This window comes from Nelusetta ayraudi, unplaced genomic scaffold, assembly GCF_046127955.1.
Source record: "Nelusetta ayraudi isolate G7.1 ecotype Tasmania unplaced genomic scaffold, CSIRO-AGI_Nayr_v1 ptg000007l, whole genome shotgun sequence".
NCBI lineage: Eukaryota > Metazoa > Chordata > Actinopteri > Tetraodontiformes > Monacanthidae > Nelusetta > Nelusetta ayraudi.
This window is the reverse complement of record NW_027466057.1, coordinates 6,703,934-6,724,872: the sequence shown is the minus strand read 5'-3', so window position 1 is coordinate 6,724,872 and position 20,939 is coordinate 6,703,934. Positions and strand designations below refer to the sequence as shown.

The window sequence follows — 20,939 nt, the reverse complement described above, 5'->3', positions numbered from 1 at the left end:
ACCTCGCCGCGGTTGGGAACTGACCCTCCGGACCTCTTCGTACGTCCCCTGTTTTCGCTCCCTCCTTCCACCTTGCCCCGGAGTGGTAATTTTGCCTCGATGGCCTCCGTTTGGGCTCGGCGGTACAGTGGCCGGGCCTCTCCAACAATAACACGCTGTTTGCTCAAGACTGTGGCCAAGAGAAAATATTTGGACTCTCCCAAATTGAAGAATTACAAACAATCTTTTTACCGGGGCCCAACGATATCTAAAGATCAGCAATAACAGGGTGAACGTGTTTGAACAGTATCGGGGTTATGAAGACGACGCCGGCCTGGAGAGGCGGCCTCTTGTGTCTCATGGCAGCGGTTTTCAAAGTGGGGGCCGCCAGGGGGCGCTAGCAGGGCCGCACAAAATTGGAGAGAAAATAATAGAATTGAATTAACTTTTAAATATTATTATAAAATGTAATCTAATTATTCTTTAACCATTATTATTACACATAATCTTATAATTGCCTGCCAGTAAAAAAAACTTGTGCGCGTGTGTTGTGCCAGTTTGTGCCATTTATCAAAGTGATTCGCTCCTCCAGCTCGCCTGGCCTAGCATAGCCAGGTTAGTGCAAAAATGGATTGGTTTGTGGCAAAGAGACCGAAGGAATCGACAGACAGCCCAGCTGTGGAAGACTGTGCTGTATAAAACAACTTAGAATTGGACCACTAAAGTAAGAAAATATGAGGCAACATACATCAAGTATGGCTTTACAGCCATACAGAAAAATGGCCGTGATTATCAACATGTAAGTTGGTAGTATTCTTGTTCTAAACAAATGTAGCAATTATTGAAAAGCAAATAAAAGTAAGAAAAAACACCGTAAAGTCGATGTTTCTTTAAATATTTTATAACATTGTCTGTTGGTTTGTGAAGGGGGTCCCCGGCCAGAAGCTATGGCTGTTTGTGGGCCATGGCGTGGAAACGTTTGGGAACCCCTGTCTTATGGTATGTGGAAACAATGTCTGACTTGTGGCTGGCGGGGCGGCCCAGTCCTGCACAGTGGACATAAAACTTTGTTTGAGGCTTAAAATAGGGAATATTGTGTGTTTCTTCACACACGGGGCGCAAAAATAATTCAGCTTTGTGGCATTTTGGTGCGCTGTGCAACATCACAAGCTGTCAGGGAGTCATTAAAGCCGCAGCCTGCCGCCGGGCCGCACTCGGTTATTCTTGGTTATTCTTTTATTTTTCATTTTTGACGATGCCAATTGAGGGGAAGGCGGCTTTGTATACATGAACATGACCTCATGGAGAAAAGCCTGCACGGAGTAAGAGGGGAACCCGGCTTGTTTCCACGCGGTGGTTGGAAACAGGAAACACCCTTAGGTAGTGCAAACTTTTGGTGGGAGATGTGTGGCGCGGCGGCGCCGGAGGGGGTTTGGGCTGCCTTACCCACACATCTGTCATCGAAGGACCTGAATCCCGGCCCGCAGACCCGGCACTGGAAGGAGCCGAGGGTGTTGACGCAGACGCCTTCGGGACAGGATCTGGGATCTCGGCACTCGTCTACATCTGCTCGACGAGACGGGCGGACGGGCGGGAGCGTGAAAAACAATCGAGGGCTGGAATTAGTGCCGGCGCCAAAACAACGTGCAAACGCGATTTGGACTTTTAATCCTCCTGGCTCGCACTTCAGCGGAGAAACAAACAGGCAGGCAATTGAGTGTGAGCGCGGCGATGCGTGTCACCTTCGCAGAGGCCCCTCCAGGACTTGGCGTAGCCGTCGTGGCACTCGCAGGTGTACGATCCCTCCGTGTTGACACAATTGCCGTCCTGGCACTTGCCGGGCACGCTGCACTCGTTGACGTCTGCCAGTTTGGAGGAGAACCAGAGGGGAGAGCGCGAGGGGGAGAAAGTGACCATTGTGCTCGGCAGGAGGGGCCGCTTAATTTCATCGGATGGCGCAGACAGAACGAGGAGCCGTTGGGAAATTGTGCGTCTCATCGCTGTGGTTTCGGAGGCCCGTCTCACCTTGACAGAACTTCCTGTTCTGGGTGATCACCTGGCTGTAGCCGGCGTGGCAGTGGCAGGTGTAGGAGCCGTAGCTGTTGACGCAGCGGCCTGTGCCCTCGCACGGGTCGTCCTCGCACTCGTTCACATCTACACGGCGGACGGAGAGAGAGAGAGAGAGAAAGAGAGACAAGGAGCGGTGACAAAGGTTTGCCGAAAAAAAGAGGAATAAAATAACAACAAAAAAAAAAAGACTGAGTGATGTTGAGTGGCGAAAAAACGCGTTAAATCATTCTGAGAAACATGGCTGGCCCGGTGTGTGTGTGTGTGTGTGTGTGTGTGTGTGTGTTTGGGTGGGGGGGTTGTTTCCATTGCAGCGACCCCCGCCCGCCGTCGCCCGACTGTCATCACGCTCGCAGAGGTTTCCTTTTCCCCCGTGAGGTGCCTCCGTTTTCCAGTGTTTACAGCGTCATTTCTGCCACTGCTGCTGAGGGCCCCTCCCCTCCCCGTCCACTCCGCCTGCCAGCCTCATTTCACTGCTGTTACTACGGCGATGTTGAAAAAAAAAAATACAATACATATCTAAAAAAGTCTCGGCCCCCGTGACTGTCAAACAAATTGCCTCCATCGCCATGTTGCAAATACAGGCGTTTCCCTCGTAACCCCCGAACGGCCTCCTGAAGCCGGCGCAGAAAAATTTTTGTGACATATGGAAAACTTTTCCCATCTATATGTTTCCGCGAGGTGTGTTTTCAGATCCCACTTTCAATTAGCGCAATTTCACGGCTAATGGAAGCGTGCGTGCGTGGCAAAGGTAAAAACACAAAGGGAGGGAAGTGAAGTAACGCTATATGGCTGCCTCATTTCATCAGAAGAAGACTTCCATTGTCCAGGCCCCCCGACTTAGGAGCCCCTTGAAAAAATATCCCAAAAAGCGATGGGAAGGAGCCCAAGCTGAGGCAGAAGCGGGGTCTCCTGCCAACGGGCCTTCGACCGAGGTAAAGGATCGCAGCACAGTGGCAGCTCTTTGGACGGCACCGGCGCTATTGTCAGGCACCACCGAGCGGGTCGACGTAAACAAACAGATCCCTTTTCGCTCTGGCTCGCTCGGCTTCCCGAGGCCTTGATTGCGCCGAGAGCGCCGAGATCTTACCGATGCAGTTGGTCTGCAGCGCGCTGAGCTTGAACCCAGGGTCGCAGCGGCAGGTGTAGCCCGTCTGCACCGAGACGCACTTCCCGTGGCCGCAGATGGTCGGGGTGGCGGCGCACTTGTCGACGGCGGCTGCGGAGGAAGACGGAGAAGTGGCGCCGTCATTTCCAGAGCCTTTGACTCGTCCGTTGCGTAACGTTTGAGACTGTAAAATTTTACAATCGCACAGCGTCCCGCAGCCACATGTTCCCTTCCAGGGGAACCCATCTTGGATTTTTTTATTTTTTACTGGTGGGGTCTTGGATGGGTAGGTTTTACGGCGCTGCAGAGTTCTGACAGGTGGTGCGGCGGTCGTATTGAAGGGTTGAAGAGAAACAGGTCAGCCGTAACAGAGCCTGACGCGAGTGTTAGTCTTGTCTTTTTATGCGTTCAGTGCAAACGAGACGTTAAACCGGGCCCTCCGCAGGGTTACTGTAAAGCCTCCCTGTCGCACAAACACGCTCTTTAACCTTTTCCTACACCCCTTGTTCCATTTTTCATAAAACCTGGCTTTGTTTTTGAGGAGAAATTCCTCTTCCAAGAGGCATACTCTTCTTTGGTTTCTCTCCCGGGTCGCCCTCAGTGCAGCAATGCAATCTTCCCGCCAAGTTGGCTCTCAGAAAAAGGGGTCAAAGAAAAGAGGGCGCTATTAATCTGGGGCTAAAGCCTGGAAATAAAAAGAAAAAGCCTTACAAGCTGGGCCGCTGTCTGAACAGCAAACAGAAACATTTAAAGAGATGTGCTTCTCCTGGTTGTCAGACAGCTCCATCCAAACAGGAGGCCAAGAAGTGGTGAATCTGGATACAACTCCAGTGCTTTCAGTTGCCTAACACATGTTGTTGTGCTTTTTCGCTTTTTGCGAGACGTGGCACCCTTAAAAAAAATGAAGATGAAAAAGAAAAAGAAAATATCTTTTTCGCAGCGTTATCATAGCCTGAAATATTGTGTTTTTTCTGGGATTCCTGATGGATTTCCACCTCGGTCGCCCGCCAGATCGCTCATATTTCATCTCAGCCATCTTGCTCATCTGTTTTGCTACACGCAAATAGAGAATGTTTGAGACTGGTCTTAATTTTCCAGCGAGTTCACAAACAGACAAGTGGGAGGCACAAGGCCTGGTGGGCATTTTCACGTCAAAGAAAAATGCAAAACCTTTTTAAAAGCTTTTCTAAGGGGACAACTGTGTTTTATTCAAAACCTTGACTTGGTTGAACAGAAGCGTTCAGTGTTTCAGCAATGATGCTAAGCGTTTAGCCACAAAGCAACAGATGCTTCAACCAATAGGACAGGGGCACGCGTTCCTGCAGTCATAGCAGGTTAAATACATTCTGTGTGGACAAAGCCGGGTTAGGTCGCATCACTCAAGGCCTGGTGACTCATGCCAGTCTTGTTTAAAACTGTTTTCTTATATGTCTTACCTGTGGATGAGTCTGTATGGGTTGTTTCCTTTGAATCTGGCCTCTGGTTGGAGATGGAGGAGTCTGGTGATGTCTCTGTGAGGAAGGACAGAGCAAACACGGTCAACACGGCACTGTGACACACATTCAATTCTCCTGTGTCTATGCATAAATATATATTTTTTTTCTTTACATGCCAAAAACAAACACACAAAAAGCAGCACAACGAAGAACATAAAGGCAGAGTCACTCAATGAACCTTGAGGCATGAATGTCCTGGCGTGAGGGCGGCGGTTCAGGCAGGTGCCCGTGCCGCTCCTGCTGTGCGTCAGCGAGCGTTTTATAGCAAACACATCACATATTTGTGCCTGACTGACACTTATTGTTAAGCCTCGGGCGAAATGGATGCTACATAAAAATCAAAACAAGACTTTAAAGAGCAGCGTTCGGGTGGCTGATGATAGTAAACAAGCAGCGGTACACGGTGCCTGCAAGCAAGGCCAGGAAGAAGAAGAAGAAGAAGAAGAAGAAGAAGAAGAAGAAGAAGAAGAAGAAGAAGAAGAAGAAGAAGGAAGGAAGAAAAAAATTACCTGGATGGTTGGGCGGTGAGTCAGTGACAGCAGCTGCCTAGAACACAAGAACACACCGCGAGTTAAACTCTTCGCTTTCATTTCAGCACCAGAGACACGCTCGCGGGTTATGTATGCCTTTGCCGTCACAGTCGGTGCTAATTAGGTGTGTGTGTGTGTGTGTGTGTGTGTGTGTGTGTGTGTGCGTGAACGAAAATGTGTTCCGAATAAGTTACATAATCATAACAAACCCTCCAGCTGAGATAGCTGGGGCATTTTGCTCTAAGATAAACATTTCAGAAGTACGTGCCAAGAGGTTGACGGGAAGAGAGAGAAACTCACCGAGCTCAGAGTTTCCACATCTGCCGCGAGATGAGAGAAGAAGAGAGAAAGGTTTATCAGTAGCGAGAAAAGGCTGACATTCTGTTCGCATTAACAAGCGCAGAAGGCCGACACACAACATTCGCCGGCAACCGTGGTTCTCTCATTTGATTTACAGCTCTGGAGGTCCGTCTCTGTCCTCTTTTCACTTTGTTTCCTTTCCTTTTTTTCTTTAAAAAAAAAAAAAAAAAAAAAAAAAAAAAACATAGCTTACATCACATTCATCCTTTGAGTCAGGCCGAGAGAGCGGCAAGGACCACTGGCCAAGGCAAATTTTAACAGACACAAGAAAGCAGATATATCTAATAATGAAGACAAAAATCTATAAACATTTACAGAATCGCCTCCTTGTATAAATCAAAGTGTCTCCGCCACGCCAATAAAGAATCCAAAGAGAATTAAAGCAGGGAGATATATTTACAGAAAATCCTGGCGATCCTGATGCATGGCAAAAATTGATTGCTTGATCGAAATGGCTTTCCCTTCTGACAGGCGGGGGTCATGACTCTGTGTTCAAAGTTGGACGGGGATTTTATTTCGCGGTGATCAAAACATCCTGTTGACGTCCGACTAGCGATCCCTCTGCTCCCCGCGCGTCGACTCAGCTGCTCTGCATTATTTACGATGCTGGTTTTGGTTTTTTGAGTAGAAATATGCAAAGCTGTAGGTTCAAGGCCGAAGCGCAGATGACACAGAGGGCGGCCCAGCAGCACACATTGGAAACAACTGCATTGTCTTTTCTCGGCTCACCTTCCGTCTGCGATGGATGCGAAGGCTGCTGTGGGGTCAGAGGTCGCTGGGGCACTTGCGGTGTTTCAACATACTCGGGATACTGGGGCAGCTGTGGCGTCTGCGGGTAGCTGGGTTGCTGCGGCTCCAGTGGCAGCAGCAGCGAGGGGTTGGAGGAAGGCGGGTGGGGGTAAATGTAACTCTGCTCCTCCCACGACAAGCCCGTGCTCTGCACATCGTCCTCCCCCAGGTGCCTGACGGAGTACTGCACGTCCGAGTGCGAGTAGGTGTAGCCGTGTCCCGCGGGGCAGATCTCCTTGAAGTGATCTGGGGAGCAGGCAGAGGCAAACCATGAGCCACTGTGCAGGCGGTTTACACGCATCCATCTGTCATCCATCCAGCCATCCATCCATCTTTCCATTTGTCTATCCATCATTCATCCATCATCTGTCTGTCTGTCCCTCCATCCATCCAACATTCATCCATCCATCTGTCCACTATTCATTCATTCATCCATCCATCTGTCCATCATTCATTCATCAATCCATCCATAATTCAATCATTCATCCATCATTTATCCAGCCATCCATCTGTCTTTCCATCATCCTTCCATCATTCATTCATCCATCCATCTGTCCCTCCATCCATCCATCCATCCATCCGTCCATCCATCCATCCATCCATCCATCCATCCATCCATCCATCATCCAATTTATCATCCATCCGTACATCCATCAATCATCCATCCGTCCACCCATCCATTCATCCATCCATCCATCCATCCATCTATCTATCCATCCATCCATCCATCCATCCATAAATCATCCATCCATCCATCCATCTATCCATCCATCCATCCATAAATCATCCATCCATCCATCCATCCATCCATCCATCCATCCATCCATCCATTCATATAAGCTGTTATCCAACTTGTTCGGGACAAGCTGCCAACTTACTGCATGGCCAATGGAAAACTTCCCTCACTCATATTCACACCAATAAAAAAATGGAGTTCCTAATTAGCCTCGTGTGCACGCTGTTGGATCGTAGGAGGAACTGGGAGAACATGTCGAGTTCACGCAGCTGGATCTGGAATCAAACCAACCTCCTTGTCGTGCAGGGTTGTAAGGGAACTGGTTTGCTGTTTCTTTGGGGATGGGGATTCTGAGTCAAACTTTGACTGGGACTGAGATAGTCCCAGAGAAAGTGGAAGATCCTGTCAAGCCGACTGACCTTTTAACACCTTGGCGCAGAGGCACGCATTGGCTAGTTTGATGTCGGAGGGGAGCCTGCACGTCTTTGGGTCAGAGCCCAACAAACCTCAGCGATGGCGAATCCATTACAAGCGAGCAGCACCGCGTCCCCGACCTGACCCGAAACTAGCCACTCCGTGCCAAAAGATTCTGGAAAGGGGATGTGAGTAATGACAGAAATGCAGTCGCTGCAGACGCTCTCCAAAAGAGCAGCGACCGTGGATGTGACAGGAGAGCGAACAATGAATCTGAAGCTAAAAAGAACAGGTGCGGGGGCTGAGGGGGTTCACGCACAGCTGGAACGACGGGGGCGAATACGAAATGAAGGTCAGCCGGAATTTCTGTTACCAAGCTGGCCGACTCGTTCGGAACGTGGCTGGAGCGGCTCGTCGGGGCGTTGGGGAATGTGTCTCCGTATCCGTGCACTCTGTCACTCTTGGCTGAGCAACACCACGGAGGTCTGTGATATCTGATCTATGACAATCCCCATGAATCACTGGCGCGGCGCAGACGATGTATAAAACCAGCCTGTTTAACTCAGAGACTTTGAAGATTAGATCGGTATGAAAAAAAAAGCGGGGAAAAGATGACAACTACTTCCCATGTTTCACTTGGCGAAGCTATTTATTTCTGCTGTGAAGCTTTGCTGGTCTATTAGTAGGGTTTCTCTCTGAGGATTGGAGTGATAACACAAGGCTGACTCCCACTATTATGTAGCCTGCAAAATATGAAAACTCTTGTGTTTCTGGGCCCTTTCCACCCCAAACACATTTGGTTATTTTGAAGAGCTTTACAAGCCTGGCAGGGACCTGATTGGTGACTGAGTGGTAAACATCCTTTGACTGTGCTTTCCCTTCCATTGGCAGAGCTTGCACAAGATGACATGAGGCGAATTAGTCGGGCAAAAAAATTATTTTTTTGTTCTGCAAATTGCCTTGTGAGAAACACCTTGGAACCAAACAGAAGACTGAATCCATATGATCCCCATGAACTGCTGGTTGTGGGCAATAAGAACTTGAATAAAATGCAAGAGATTGTGTGAGAAATTAAACACACTATAAAAAGGGAGAGAATGGCAAGTCACACACCACTTTTGTATTGGAACCTTTGCGGGAACGTACCTGATCCGTGCAGAGGACAGCGATCGCAGTTGTCGCCCCAGGCTTTGCCCACTCGACTGCAGCAGCAGATCTGCTTGGTGATCTGCTGCGGAAGTGGCAGAGAGCAGGCGCCTACGGACACGGAGCGGTAGCACAGCGCCTTCTGGACGGACACGGCTTTGTCCGCTGGGGAGGAGGAGGGTGAGGGGGTGCAAAGCCAATGACAGAGTCAGTTTATGTTTTGCATTTTTGGTGCAACCGCGAGGCGAAAGTACTCACAGACACAGTGCTTGCTCTCGGGGTCGAACAGGTAGCCGGGTTTGCACAGGCACCTGTAGCTCCCTTTGGTGTTGAGGCACTCGGAGTTCTTGCAGATCCCCGGCAACAGGCACTCGTTGATATCTGTGAAATATGCAGCATGTCACCGGCGAAACATCTGAGGTATTTCCCGATTATGGAAATCTAATTAAGCGGTGTTTTCCCTTCTGTTGAAAAACTCCCAGGGAGCCCTTCGGCCAAACGTGGTGCAAGTATTGATATCAAATTTTATGTGCTGCTATTTTACACCGAGCGCAGCGAGAGTTTTTTTATTGCCTGCAGACCGGCCGAGATGTTGTAAGACTCTGGGAATCCATCGCACCTTTGAGAAGTGACAAGCAGCGCCGGAGAGAGGTGATAAAATACGGAAAACTTATAGATTTCCCAACAGCATGAAAGCTGAGAGAACAGACGACGCCAGGGAAACATAAACAACACATTTGACCGCTGCAAAGTGGAATAAACTCAATCATGCATCTCTCTAAACTATTTGGTGACCCCGACATTGAAATATAGCGGAGCAGATGCTGAAGAGAGAGCGGAATGTTTTAGATTATAATCCACCTCGGCCTCTTTCCTTCAGAGGGTCCAATAAGGTTAATGGCATCCGTAGCCTACGTCAATGAGTTTAAGTCATAAAAGTTTTTTTTTTTTCCTCTCAGTCTGGCTGCATTCAGTGGCCATTGCTTACGGCTCCAACAGCTTCTTAGCCATTAAGCCAAATGTGGGCAAGCTAGTCGGTAAATGTGCCAGCCGGGAGCATAGGAGGACATACTTCAGGCGCTTAGTCATGCGCTCACGTCGGCACAAGGCTAAGTTTGTTGTTCTACCGTGTTAAACAAAGTGTACATCATTAGGTCCTTTCCAATTGCTTTGACGACTGGAACTCGACAGGCTGCCACTGCTGATTTTTCCAGTTCTAATTAATCTGCTCTTGTTTTGTTGTTTGGTTGGTTCCTGCTGGAAAAAGTGAGTTTATGAGGGATAGAGAGTGATAAATTTGGGGGACTGAAGTTAATCCAGTGAATGCTTCTGCCACTTTGTTTGTTGTGGTTCTTTTCTTCCCCCTTTAATTTCTGTTGAACATTGTTTTTTCCAGTTGCCATTTGGACGTGTCCATTCTCTTTTGAAGCTGCTTTTACTGGGTGTATTATGACAACGTGCGGCTATGACACTCGCCCCGGCCTGTTTGAATGAAAACAATTTGTTTGGATGCGATGCTGTAAGGATGAGAGGTACACACACCCACACACACACACTCCATGGACACATTCCTATGGTGGTATTCTGAATGCAGAGACACCAGGCTTCTATTTACTTTAGGTCGGGCAGCCTGATATGTGGTCAGAGTTCAGGTCAGCCTTGGGCTCAGCATTCGTCACATGGGGTCCTTAATCCATGGTTGGGTTGAGGTCCAGATTAGTGCTATTGTTACAGTCTGCTGGTGGGTTGACTGGGATCAAAAGTGACTTCCATGACAACCTGCCATGATCAGAGCTAATCTCAAAACCTATTTTCGATCTGCGCTCAGCTGCCCGGATTTGACAAAGTGCCCCGTGGTCAAAGGAAAACAACATGTTTTGTTTCTGCCATTACATAATACACAACAATCACTTTGACACACTAAAAAAAACAAAAAAAAAAACAACAATAATTGTTGTGTGTCAACCCCTCTTTGATTTACTAATTCAGAAACAGCAAATACAGAGAATGAACGATCCTGAAATACAAACAAAAAAGAAAGAAAGAAAAAAAAAAAAGCCATCAGCGGGGAAAATCTAACAGCCATTCTTGCTGCATAAACTAATTAAGCTCTCAGCCCAGACAGGATTTTGTATGGTGTGCGTCAGTTTTCAAAAATTCCGTGCCTTTTTCATTTAGTTGATCCAAACTGTCAGCAGCCTGTGCAGGGCTCCATCATCATCAATCTGAAGTGAGAGCAGCACGACTTTCTTCCAGGATGGATTTACCGTCTGCAGCAGGTTGCAACTGTGCACAGCTTTGGGCTAACGAGCGCAAATGTAAACGTCCAACTCTGCTGGACCGATTTATAAAGAGCTGCCTCTCTGAAGTCAACGAGCAGCGTTTGGCTCCGATGAGGCATCTTATTGTATAATGTTGGGTAGAAATGTACTAGAAGCAGATTGGAATACAAGCCTCAGTTGGGTGAGCTGGACATCATCGAGGTAATGGTGACAAAAGCCCAGAAAGTGATTTCTTTTCATCTCCTTGGTGCTGTTGCTGTGAGACCTTAAATTAGAAACAATTCCTGGTTACGGAGTCTTTCAAGAGCTCCAGTGAATGTTGTGGCTAAATGTCAGGTCGGCTTCTCTGACTGAAGCCCAAGGAAGAGGACCAACAAAAGGCAAGGAACATCTTGAAGTAATCATAAAAGCAAAGCATGAATAATAGAAAGATAAATTTCCGCAGTTGTTGGCTAGTCGACACACCGTTGGAAAATGACTGTGTCCTTGTCCTCAGGTCTCGTTTGATCAGAATATGCTTTCCAGCTCAATCATTACCCCAAAGGATCAATGGGCCAGTGGTGCTCTGGAGATCAGAAAACATGTTGAACTTGCTGAACCAGTGGATGAGACCTTTTATAGACGGAGCCAAATCTGTCCGTTGGACCGTTATGTTGTTACACTCCATAGGGCTCAGTGAGCACTGGCCCGCTGGATTATGACACCACTAATCAAGTCAGTGACACGGCTCAGGCAGCCTGTCAGAAAGGCTAAGTTCTGTTATTGGACATGTCATCATACGTTTCATTTTTCGCAGATTAAGTCGTGCATTTTCCCAGCGTGTTTCCACTCTGCTTTTTTTTTTAATTTTTTTTATGTCATTGGATCTACTGATATATAGCGACGATGCCAACAAATATAAATAGTCAAGATCCTTCTAGACAAATGTACTGCGTATGGTCAGTGCTTTGCGAGCAGTCATTTGGACACCTCTGGAAAGTTGCAGTGGAACAGAACATGCAGCGTGTTCCAGGGCAGCCGGAGCGTATTTCAAATCCAGCAGGCTGGCCGTGGCCTTGTCGGCAGCAAACAAGGTCTGCAACAGGTTAAAGCTGCCTTTCCGAGACGGCGACATTTACTATAATCACAGCCTGTCGTACCAGTCTCCACTCAGAACCCCAAAGACTAATTAAAACAGCAGCTCCAGCTGCTTATTGGCCGCTGAACTCTGACCCGGGACTGAGGCTAATTGTAATCTTGACCTGGTTCCCATCGGGGGCCTAGCGTACAGAAAGAAATAGTTTTATAGTGACCCCAACCCCAGGGGTTCGTGTAAACTTGGACACACACGGCCGGCAAGTTCGTATTCATGGGCCTATATTGTATGGAAGTTTTGTTTTTGTGAAGGGGTCTTCCATAAAAAAAACACATAAAGTGGGTGTTTTTTTCTGTTCCTGCAGACACATTCTTGAACATATGTTGTTGCTTACCTTGACAGTGTGTGAGATTCATCCGCTTAAATCCTTTGGGACACTCTACTTGTCCGTTTGCAATCACCGCATACGCTGCAAATAGAAAGTGAGAGAGAGAGCGAGAGAGAGAAGGAGGGAGAGAGAGAGAGAGAGAGAGAGAGAGAGAGAGACAGCGAAACAGCTTTAGAGGTAAAAGAGCAAAAAAACGATCCAACATTCTGAGCCTCTTTGTCACAAAGTGTTGCATTCATCGTAGAAGAAGAAGAGAGGGGAGCGAGGCTTCAGCACCATATAACTTACAGATGTGAGCATCGTGGCAAGGGAGGATAACAAAAAAAAAATATATGAGTTTGAGGACCCACAGCTGGGCCTCGGGGGTGCCGGGAGGGGGCTCCGGAGAGAGAGTATGGAAAAGGATCCCCATCAAGCACATTTACAAGGCAGCACTGCCATCCAGCAGAATGTAACAATAACACCAGACGTCACCGCTAATCATATTACCTATAACTCTCCTCAAGCCCTCGTGGGACTGACGGAGAAAGTGCTTACATCATAAATATGCGGAGGAAGCCCTCGTGACAGCTCTGACCTTCGGCGTGAATCCACTTAAGGCGGAGGCTGATACGCTACCTGCGCGAGCGAAGAATTCTCCCCGGTCATGGGAAAGCGATCGTCCCGCGACTTGGTTTTGCTTGTTTTGCCAAGGCAATAAAAATCATATGGACCGGGATGTAGGTGTTTACATTAGGAGGTTCGCAGAGGCGCTTCAGTAAATAACAAGAGGGCGTCCGTAAAGGCCAAGGTGGGGCCGTGGTGACACAGCCTTGGAAACATTACATATTAAATTATGGGTCCTGTCAACCTCCAGCATTGGAGGTTGAAAAACTCTGCAGAGGTCCGTCACAAGACGGAGGTCGACAGTGGCCCAGTTTCATCTCAGTTTGAAGCAAAGCTTTTGAAAGCTTCCAATAAAAATAAAAAAACAAAACACCTGCAAAAAAACAAGCCGCCCTTTACCTGGAGTCGATAAACCATACAAACTGGTTTCGCCAGGAGGTTGTGATGGGAGCAACATACAGGTTTGTGATAAGATATAGAGGGTGTACAAGTTGGAAACTAAAGTAAATGGTTGCACAACTTGGCAAACTGAAGTAAGGATTAGGAGTGGACATATGTTTTGATATCCATGGATAAGGAATATTTTGTATTCCTCACCCGTTAACACACATCTGCACTGTTGTTGTTGGTGATGACCTTTTAAAGAAAAAACAGAAAGGCGCCAAGTCATTTCTTAAAAGTCAAAACTCACCTCAAGCTTGTATAAAAGCTTTTTTTTTATTATTTCAAACTGTAATTCTATAAGTATTTTCTTCTGTGATGCTTTAAAATATGCGTGAACATAAACAGGGAGATGGAAACCCACCCAGTGAGACACGTTGGTGTGTTTGAGTTCCTTTGGATTCCTACGCATGAAGGATAATTACAATAAGCATAGCAGATCTTTCTGGAGACATAAACAGAAATAAGGACTTTTCTTCATTTCATATCCAGAAAGGAGACTTTCGGCTTCTGGGAAAATGTATGTTTGGGTGAGGAAGTCTTTTTGAATAATAACATACTAACGGTTTTACTCCCCTCATTTCGCACTCATAAATCACACAGTTTCAGGCAAAGACGGTAGAACCTTGAGAATTTTGATTCTGTTTCGACTTCTAGCACATAATCACACTGGAAAGACTTCTGCTCCCGCCAAGATTCCCCCCAAAAATATTCGGTGGTGTTTGCAACACAAAGTTGATGCTTTAGGTCATGCATGCTTTTCAAGTTCAAGAGTCGAGAGCGAACATTCTAAGATCGCAGTCAAACAAAGGGAGCTCGACCGAGCGCCTGCATCATTATGCACTCTCAAAGCAAGCGTGAAGGGAAATAATGGTATCCATGTTTTCGGGCTTGTGCAGAACAGTAACAACGACAGCGATGACAGCCATTGGCTCCAAACTGAGGCTGAAAAACATACAGTCTTGCCCAGATACTGCATGACTTTGAACTTACTGCAATGGGGATAAAGTGTTGAAAACAATGGTGTCAATATGAAAAAAATAACACCCTACGGTCAAACTAAAAACAAAAAACAAAACCGTCCTCGGTTTGCAGAGACTGACTGCAGGTATGAACCTCCACTGCCAGAAATTAAGCCCATAATAACAGCGGTATTATGTTGCTATTTGCTTTGCGGGCTAAGCCATTCATTTAGCAGGAAAAAAAGATATTCGAAAACAAATTGAGATTTCAGACCCAGAAGCATTTTTTCGCCCCAGACGCCGATGCAACGTTCCTGCAAGCATCTCCCGCCAATCCCAACATGACCATCAATCTCATTTTCCCAGGTTGGCGGGAATACGTGCCCCATTGGTGTATTTGTGAGAATGATCCCTGGGGGCTGCGTTATGTTTCGCCCCTGCTGTGACCTAGTGGACCACGTTGGGTCAGGTAAGCTGAAGTGGGTCAGTCCTGAAAGGTTCAACGGGACAAGAAAAAAAAAAAAAAAAGTGGGGTTGTAGGGGGGGGATTGTGTCAGAGCAACACCCCTTACTCATCCTGTCTGCCCACCTCCTCATCTTCCTCCGCGCCCTCCTAATCCCTCTTTCCAATTTTCCAAGTAATGAGCTGTTGTGGTCGGCCGGTGGGCACGCCCTCCCGTTGCGATGGGATCAGGCAAAGTCTGGCCTGAGTTACAGCGGAACGCACATGCCAAGGGAAGCCCAGTGGGGGAGGTCCGGGTGTCTCAATGAAGCTTATTAGCAGGGAGGCGAGGATCTCGGCAGTCGGCAGCAACTTTAAAATGAATCTTTAGGGGTGATTTGGCTCCCTCAAAATGGCAAGAGGGGAAAGCTCGGGCCGCAGCAGCAGAAAAAAAAAAGCCTCTGAAAGCTAATTACGTTCGTTCTGCTCAGACATTACGCAGCGAAGTCAACTTTGGCATGTTTTTACATTTTCATTACCCATAGGATCACATTTGGCAGCGCCGTCCCGCACATATCCTCACGGCTAAAAGTGCTTATCTGAGTTCAGTTTAGTAGATCTTCATTGTTTCCCGTGGGCCTTTAAAAAAAAACATGTTTGGCTTGCATCTGCTGAAAAATCATAAAACAGGGGTTGCTGACCAGTTCTTTTGCCGCCTGCGTTCTCACACTTGTGAGACGACGGAAGGAGTTCGGGCTGTTTAAATAGTTTGTTTGTTTTGGAAAAAGGAGAAAAAAAGCTGTCTCAACAAATCAGAATGTTCCTTGACAAAAGAGGATAAGCACGCGGCTGAACAGAGGCAACTTGTTATTTTCACTGGTGCGGACCCAAAAATGTCATTACCCTCGAAGGGATGTAACAACGTGGTTATTCCGGAGTTGCCGAGGAAGCGCAGGCAGCGGCCTGCAACAGCGAGCTCTAGCTGCGCGTCATTAGTGTCACCCTTGGTTACGGAAACCGTACACCCGGGCTGCTCTGTGTCCACAGACAGAACTTTCCAATTGTTGTCCATCCGTTTAGCCCTGTCCAACAAAAGGCTTCCTAATTTATTGTCTCCATTCAGTTGTGCATTCCGCTGGCAAGCGTTCAATAATATTTGCTCGGGGCCTTGAAAGTTTAATCCAAAATCCCTGTTCACGCTGTCCCTTAACCCGATTTAACCCCTTGTAGTTTCTTCTGAGTTAAGTTTGGTCCACACAGGAAGCAGCTGTTGCTATTCAAAGGAGTGGGGCAGTTTATGCATGGGAGAAGGAAGGAAGTGAGGATTTTCAGCTTAATTGCTAATTTGTTATATCAATCTACAGACCACCTGTTTTCTAAGGGGGGAGACTGTTTTTCTGAAGATGCTTGACAAGTCTGGTGCATCAATCAAGGTTGGAAGATCTCCAGGGAGCTGCTTTAAACACAACCTCAGTGTTGGATCTGCGCTGCTTGGGAGATGGAGTGAGGAGGAACTGATGCCATCCTCAGGGCACCGAGAAACTCTCTTTCGTGCTCATTGGGGGAAACTTTTGTATGAATAGAAGCTGCAGCCAAGCCAAGTGTTCCTCATGAGAAATGCCACCACAAGAAGAAGTGGGGCAGCTGGAGGAAACCAGAGGCAAGAGACTTTTCCAATCGCCATGGCAGGGTTTTTGGGCTTTTTGAGGCTGAAATGTCAAAGTCATCTCTGACTGGATGTTGATTGGGGAAAATCATTTGCTTTGAAAACAGAATGTTTCCTTGGCATGCAAACACACTTGATGTGGATCACATGTAAGCAATGTGTCTAACGCACTGGGTCATTGGGTTGATTGGGGCATTTAAAAAAAAAAAAAGAAAAGGTAATTGTAACAGCAATGAACAAACCAAAAACATTCTTAACTGTAACACTCAACAAGGAAAAGTTTCAATTCCCCAGTATCATACATTTTGAATTTAAGTAATTTCAAAGCTAGCCGTGTTTTCCTGTTGGACACTTTGCCGAACACCCTTCTCCAAGCTGCTGATGGCCGCTGGACCAGCACACGTATAACAGACCCACATTCCTCCATGAGCTCCGACTCTCAGCGGAATATTAAGCAGCAGGGCCCGCTCCAGCATGCTGCGGTACATTCCCAATAAAAATGTGCTTAACGTAGCTTCTCTCTAATTAAGAAATGCAAGTTTATATCCAGCTGGGATTTAATTCTTGTATTGCTTGGGCCCGTACAGCTCTGATTAGCCACGCGGCTGCCCGCCCCGTTCCACCGTTGGGGTTTGAGAGGGATAATGCAAAGTCAACATGACCGAAAAGAAACGGCGTCAAAGACATGTGACGTCCTCGTCCAGTCGCCCCACCCCCCAACCCCCCTCTCCCGACGACAAGCTGCCGGTGGCGCCGCTCCAAGGCATCTGTTGTAGCTCTGGCTTTTGTTGCTCATTAACAAGTCTTCAACGTCTGCCCGGTGCGAGTGAAAAAAAGAAAAGCAAATTGTACAGACTTTAACCCCTGGGTGTAAATTTGATGAAATGTCCAGGGAGCACATGGGACATTTTGCAGAGATGAGTTTGTGTGGGAAGATACGAGGGTGTTGGGCTCATTGGGTCGCTTTCTCTTTTTTTTGTGCCTCATCTGACATTTTCAATCCCAGCTTCATGAAAAGTATTTGCCTTATTATAGAGGGACGTGGAGCCGAGGGAGGGAGGGAGACAGTCAAACAAGACCAACAGGATACAAGTGGACATAAAGGTGGAATAATAATAGTACCTTCAAATTACAGTGAAGTCATTGTAATCTTTATGACGCAGGAAGGCAGAATTAGTAGGGAGAGAGCCAAGGTTCCCGTGGGAGTAGCGTTAACTTTTAACCCGTGGGACATTTAGACTGACTCCCAGACAGAGAGGGTCACAGTGAGCAAAGCGGGAGCAGCAGCAACGTCATATCGGAAGACGAACAGCCTGTGTAATTCCATTAGCTGCGAAACTTATCGTTAAGGGAGTGGATAACGGCACAATCACGCGCGGCCATGCCAGCGATACAGTGTGGCCGCAGCTTTCCTTTGGCTGAGGAAAACCTTTGATTACTTCACTGATAGAAATGGAACTTGGACGGATGTTTCCAGAGTTGCACAAATGTTATGCTGGCTCTTTTACTCCGCAGCGAAAAAGTAAAAAAATAATAAAAGAATCCTCACAGATTTTTGGCCATTTTCCTCTTATGGATTAGGTCCAGATAGTCCCAAACGAAGCAACGTACCATTTTAAAAAGTTCTCAGTAATGAGAATTCATATTTGGATGTATGTGACTGTAAAGAGACCAACTGGCTCCACTGGTAGGGGATAAATCTGACTGGCCTGCTTTCAGCGTGACACTGAGTGAAAGCCTGCTTTCACAGGACATGTGAAATATGTCTCATAGATGAATCTGTGAAATCAGTCCTATCAGGTTACATTTTTTGGGGGGGGAAAGTCTCCCAACCTCAACATTATGAGATCGGACTGTCAAAGATGAGAAATGCTCTTTCTCACGCAGCAACAGTCTCTTAACTGGCCTGTTGGGTTGATATGTTCCTCCCCTCAGTTCCAGAGAAATGAAAGTCTGGCAGCAGATGAATCCGACGATGGGCTTGCTTGCGAGTGCTGCACCTGTAAACTTTTTTTCTGCCGACGGCAATCTAAAGTCATATTATTCTCTCACACTAGTACTTCCTGCTGGTTTTATACCCAATTTACTGTGTATGACTAGAGCACTGAAACCACAGCAATTGTCTAGCTGGCATCAGCCCCCTGTTGGCTGCACCTTTGCTCATCACAAGCAGAGGGCAGGTTGATCCGGATAGCATCAAAGTCAAGGAATGTGATTTTGGAATGCTTTTATCGAACACACTGCAACTGGATATTTAGGCAATTGTAGATTTATAGCAGAATTCTTCTTAAATGAAGCTCGGCTGTGCTGAGATAAGCTGGCATTATATTACATTTACATCTACACTACCTTTCCTACATAATTCCATGTGTGTTCATACGTAGTTTTGATGCCTTCAGTAAGAAACTGCAATGTCAATAGTCATGAGAATGAAAGAAAAGACATTCAATTTATAGGGTGGGTCCAAACTTTTGACTTGTAGAGTTTCATAAAATGGTCCAAACTAAATCATCTACATTATAAACATTGTATACAAATGGATATAAATGATATACATTTGTTCCAGAGTACAGCAAAAATATTGCCAGTACCTTTTCATGGGTGTGTAAAGGAAAACACAAGTGTGCTGTCACACAGCCGTCATGGCAGCGCGGCCGTGATGGCGTCATCTACAAACGCACTCAAATAAATCAGGCAGCAGCGCTCATTCCATTGTGTCAGCCACCATAAACCGACGAGCTCTGAGTGTTACATCCCTCGCAACACACCGGACGCTCATGACATCATTATCACCTACTCAACAAGAGACACGGGAGACTCCTTATAATGCAATACGACTGTTTTTTTCCCCGCAGAGTGAGCTGACAACAGACCCATTCACGATATGAAATATAAAGAGAGCAGCATCATTTTTCAGGGGCCGCCGTCTCCAGGTTGTATATCACGGCTGTCAGACACACAAGCAAGGAAGAAAGAAAGAGCGCGTGTGCCTCGGCCAGTGGAGAAGGAATGCAGCTAAAGGATGTAGCCAAGCATCTAAACTAAGAACAATAACATTCCAGAGGAATTCAAAGCATTTTTCTTATTAAAGCTCCCCCCAGAGACCTTCGGGACTTAGTGTATGACTTCATTTGGATTCTTTTCCCCCAACTCTTTCATTCTTTCTGTTCCCTACCTGCGTGTGACCTGGGACCTAAGCTGGGAGTAGGCTGCCCCTCAAAACATCTACGAAAATGAGCAAGCGGAGCGTTCGCGAGTTTTCTCTCCCGGACTTCAAAGCCGAGGGAGGAGGGAAACATCTGGGAGCCAAAGAGAGATCGTGCAGAGGACTTTGTCGCACTGGGGGGAGGAAGAAGTAACGGTCCAGCGTCCAGGATAGGCGGGTGAGACGGGGAGGACCATGTCTGCTTCTTATTAGGCTCTGCTCAGACATTAAATGCTGTATAAGTAATGTGACAACACAGCGACGGGCGGACAGGGAGCGAGGAAACGACCAAGTGTCCGAGTCCCAGAAACACGCGGAGCTGTCAGGCCGGCGAAGTCTCCGCCCACCGTGAAGGATATCACCACCCAGCCCGCCTGCCGTCATACAACCTCCCTGCTGCTGCTGCTGCTGTTTCTCGAACCTACCGCAGCTCCGGGTGGGAAGCAGATGAACTGTGGCTGTTCATTTCCTCCTCTTTCGCTGTTTTTTTCCCCTGCAGGCTTTAAAACCATGTTGGCTCGACCTGCCCGCAGGGTGGGTGGCACTCCTGCCCAGCACTCAAGCAAATGTTTTCATTTGCTCAACTGGCTTTGGATTAATAGTCGTAAAAACAGTTTTTGGTTTCTTTTTTTTATAAGCGGGTGAACCAATCACGAAACTGCCAAAGAAGGTTTCAGGGGTCAAAGACTGTGGCTGGGAATCAGATCAGTCAATTTATGCGAAAATACATGAATTCAAAAAACATATGAATGAAAAAAACAAAAACAAAACTGATGATCAGCGCTGCACCACATTATAGCACCTGGAGGCTGGGAGTGAAGCCAGAATCCACTTGAACGGTTGTACAAGCTAAAGGAAAACCTGATGCTCTATTTGAAGTAATTTCAATACAGCAATTATGTTCGGTATATGAAGGAAATTTTGTATAATTCCCCAATTATAATGGAAGGTCAGCAGAGAGATCGGAAATTAAATAAACATCAATAAAATGGTTTTAAGTCCTTCAACTAATTTGATGATGGTCCCCAAGTAACGTCACCACTGTCTTGGTGTCCACATGTTGTTGTGTAATGTGCTACGCACTAATTTCAACTTTTTGCCTGGCAATTCTGTGAGTAAATTCTAAATTCACAACTGATTATTCAGACCATCACATTACACAACAACACTGCCCTTAGGATAGCCTGACTGCGAACACTTGTTAGCGGCAAGTTACTTTTAATGGACTGTAATACAAATTAGTGTGT

At 46.9% G+C, this 20,939-nt stretch overlaps 1 protein-coding gene across 1 annotated transcript in view; it reads right to left on the bottom strand.

Moving 5' to 3' along the window:
• Positions 1 to 20,939, bottom strand: part of LOC142883404 (latent-transforming growth factor beta-binding protein 2-like) — an 88,176-nt gene that overhangs the window by 25,566 nt on the left and 41,671 nt on the right. The window contains exons 9-19 of the mRNA XM_076018260.1: positions 12,377 to 12,451; positions 8,884 to 9,006; positions 8,626 to 8,790; positions 6,270 to 6,575; positions 5,481 to 5,500; positions 5,160 to 5,196; positions 4,591 to 4,665; positions 3,137 to 3,265; positions 2,005 to 2,133; positions 1,722 to 1,841; positions 1,426 to 1,545 (exon numbers count right to left, since the gene is read on the bottom strand). Coding sequence (XP_075874375.1) covers positions 1,426 to 1,545; positions 1,722 to 1,841; positions 2,005 to 2,133; positions 3,137 to 3,265; positions 4,591 to 4,665; positions 5,160 to 5,196; positions 5,481 to 5,500; positions 6,270 to 6,575; positions 8,626 to 8,790; positions 8,884 to 9,006; positions 12,377 to 12,451 — 1,299 coding nt within the window. The remainder of the gene's footprint in view (positions 1 to 1,425; positions 1,546 to 1,721; positions 1,842 to 2,004; positions 2,134 to 3,136; positions 3,266 to 4,590; positions 4,666 to 5,159; positions 5,197 to 5,480; positions 5,501 to 6,269; positions 6,576 to 8,625; positions 8,791 to 8,883; positions 9,007 to 12,376; positions 12,452 to 20,939) is intronic.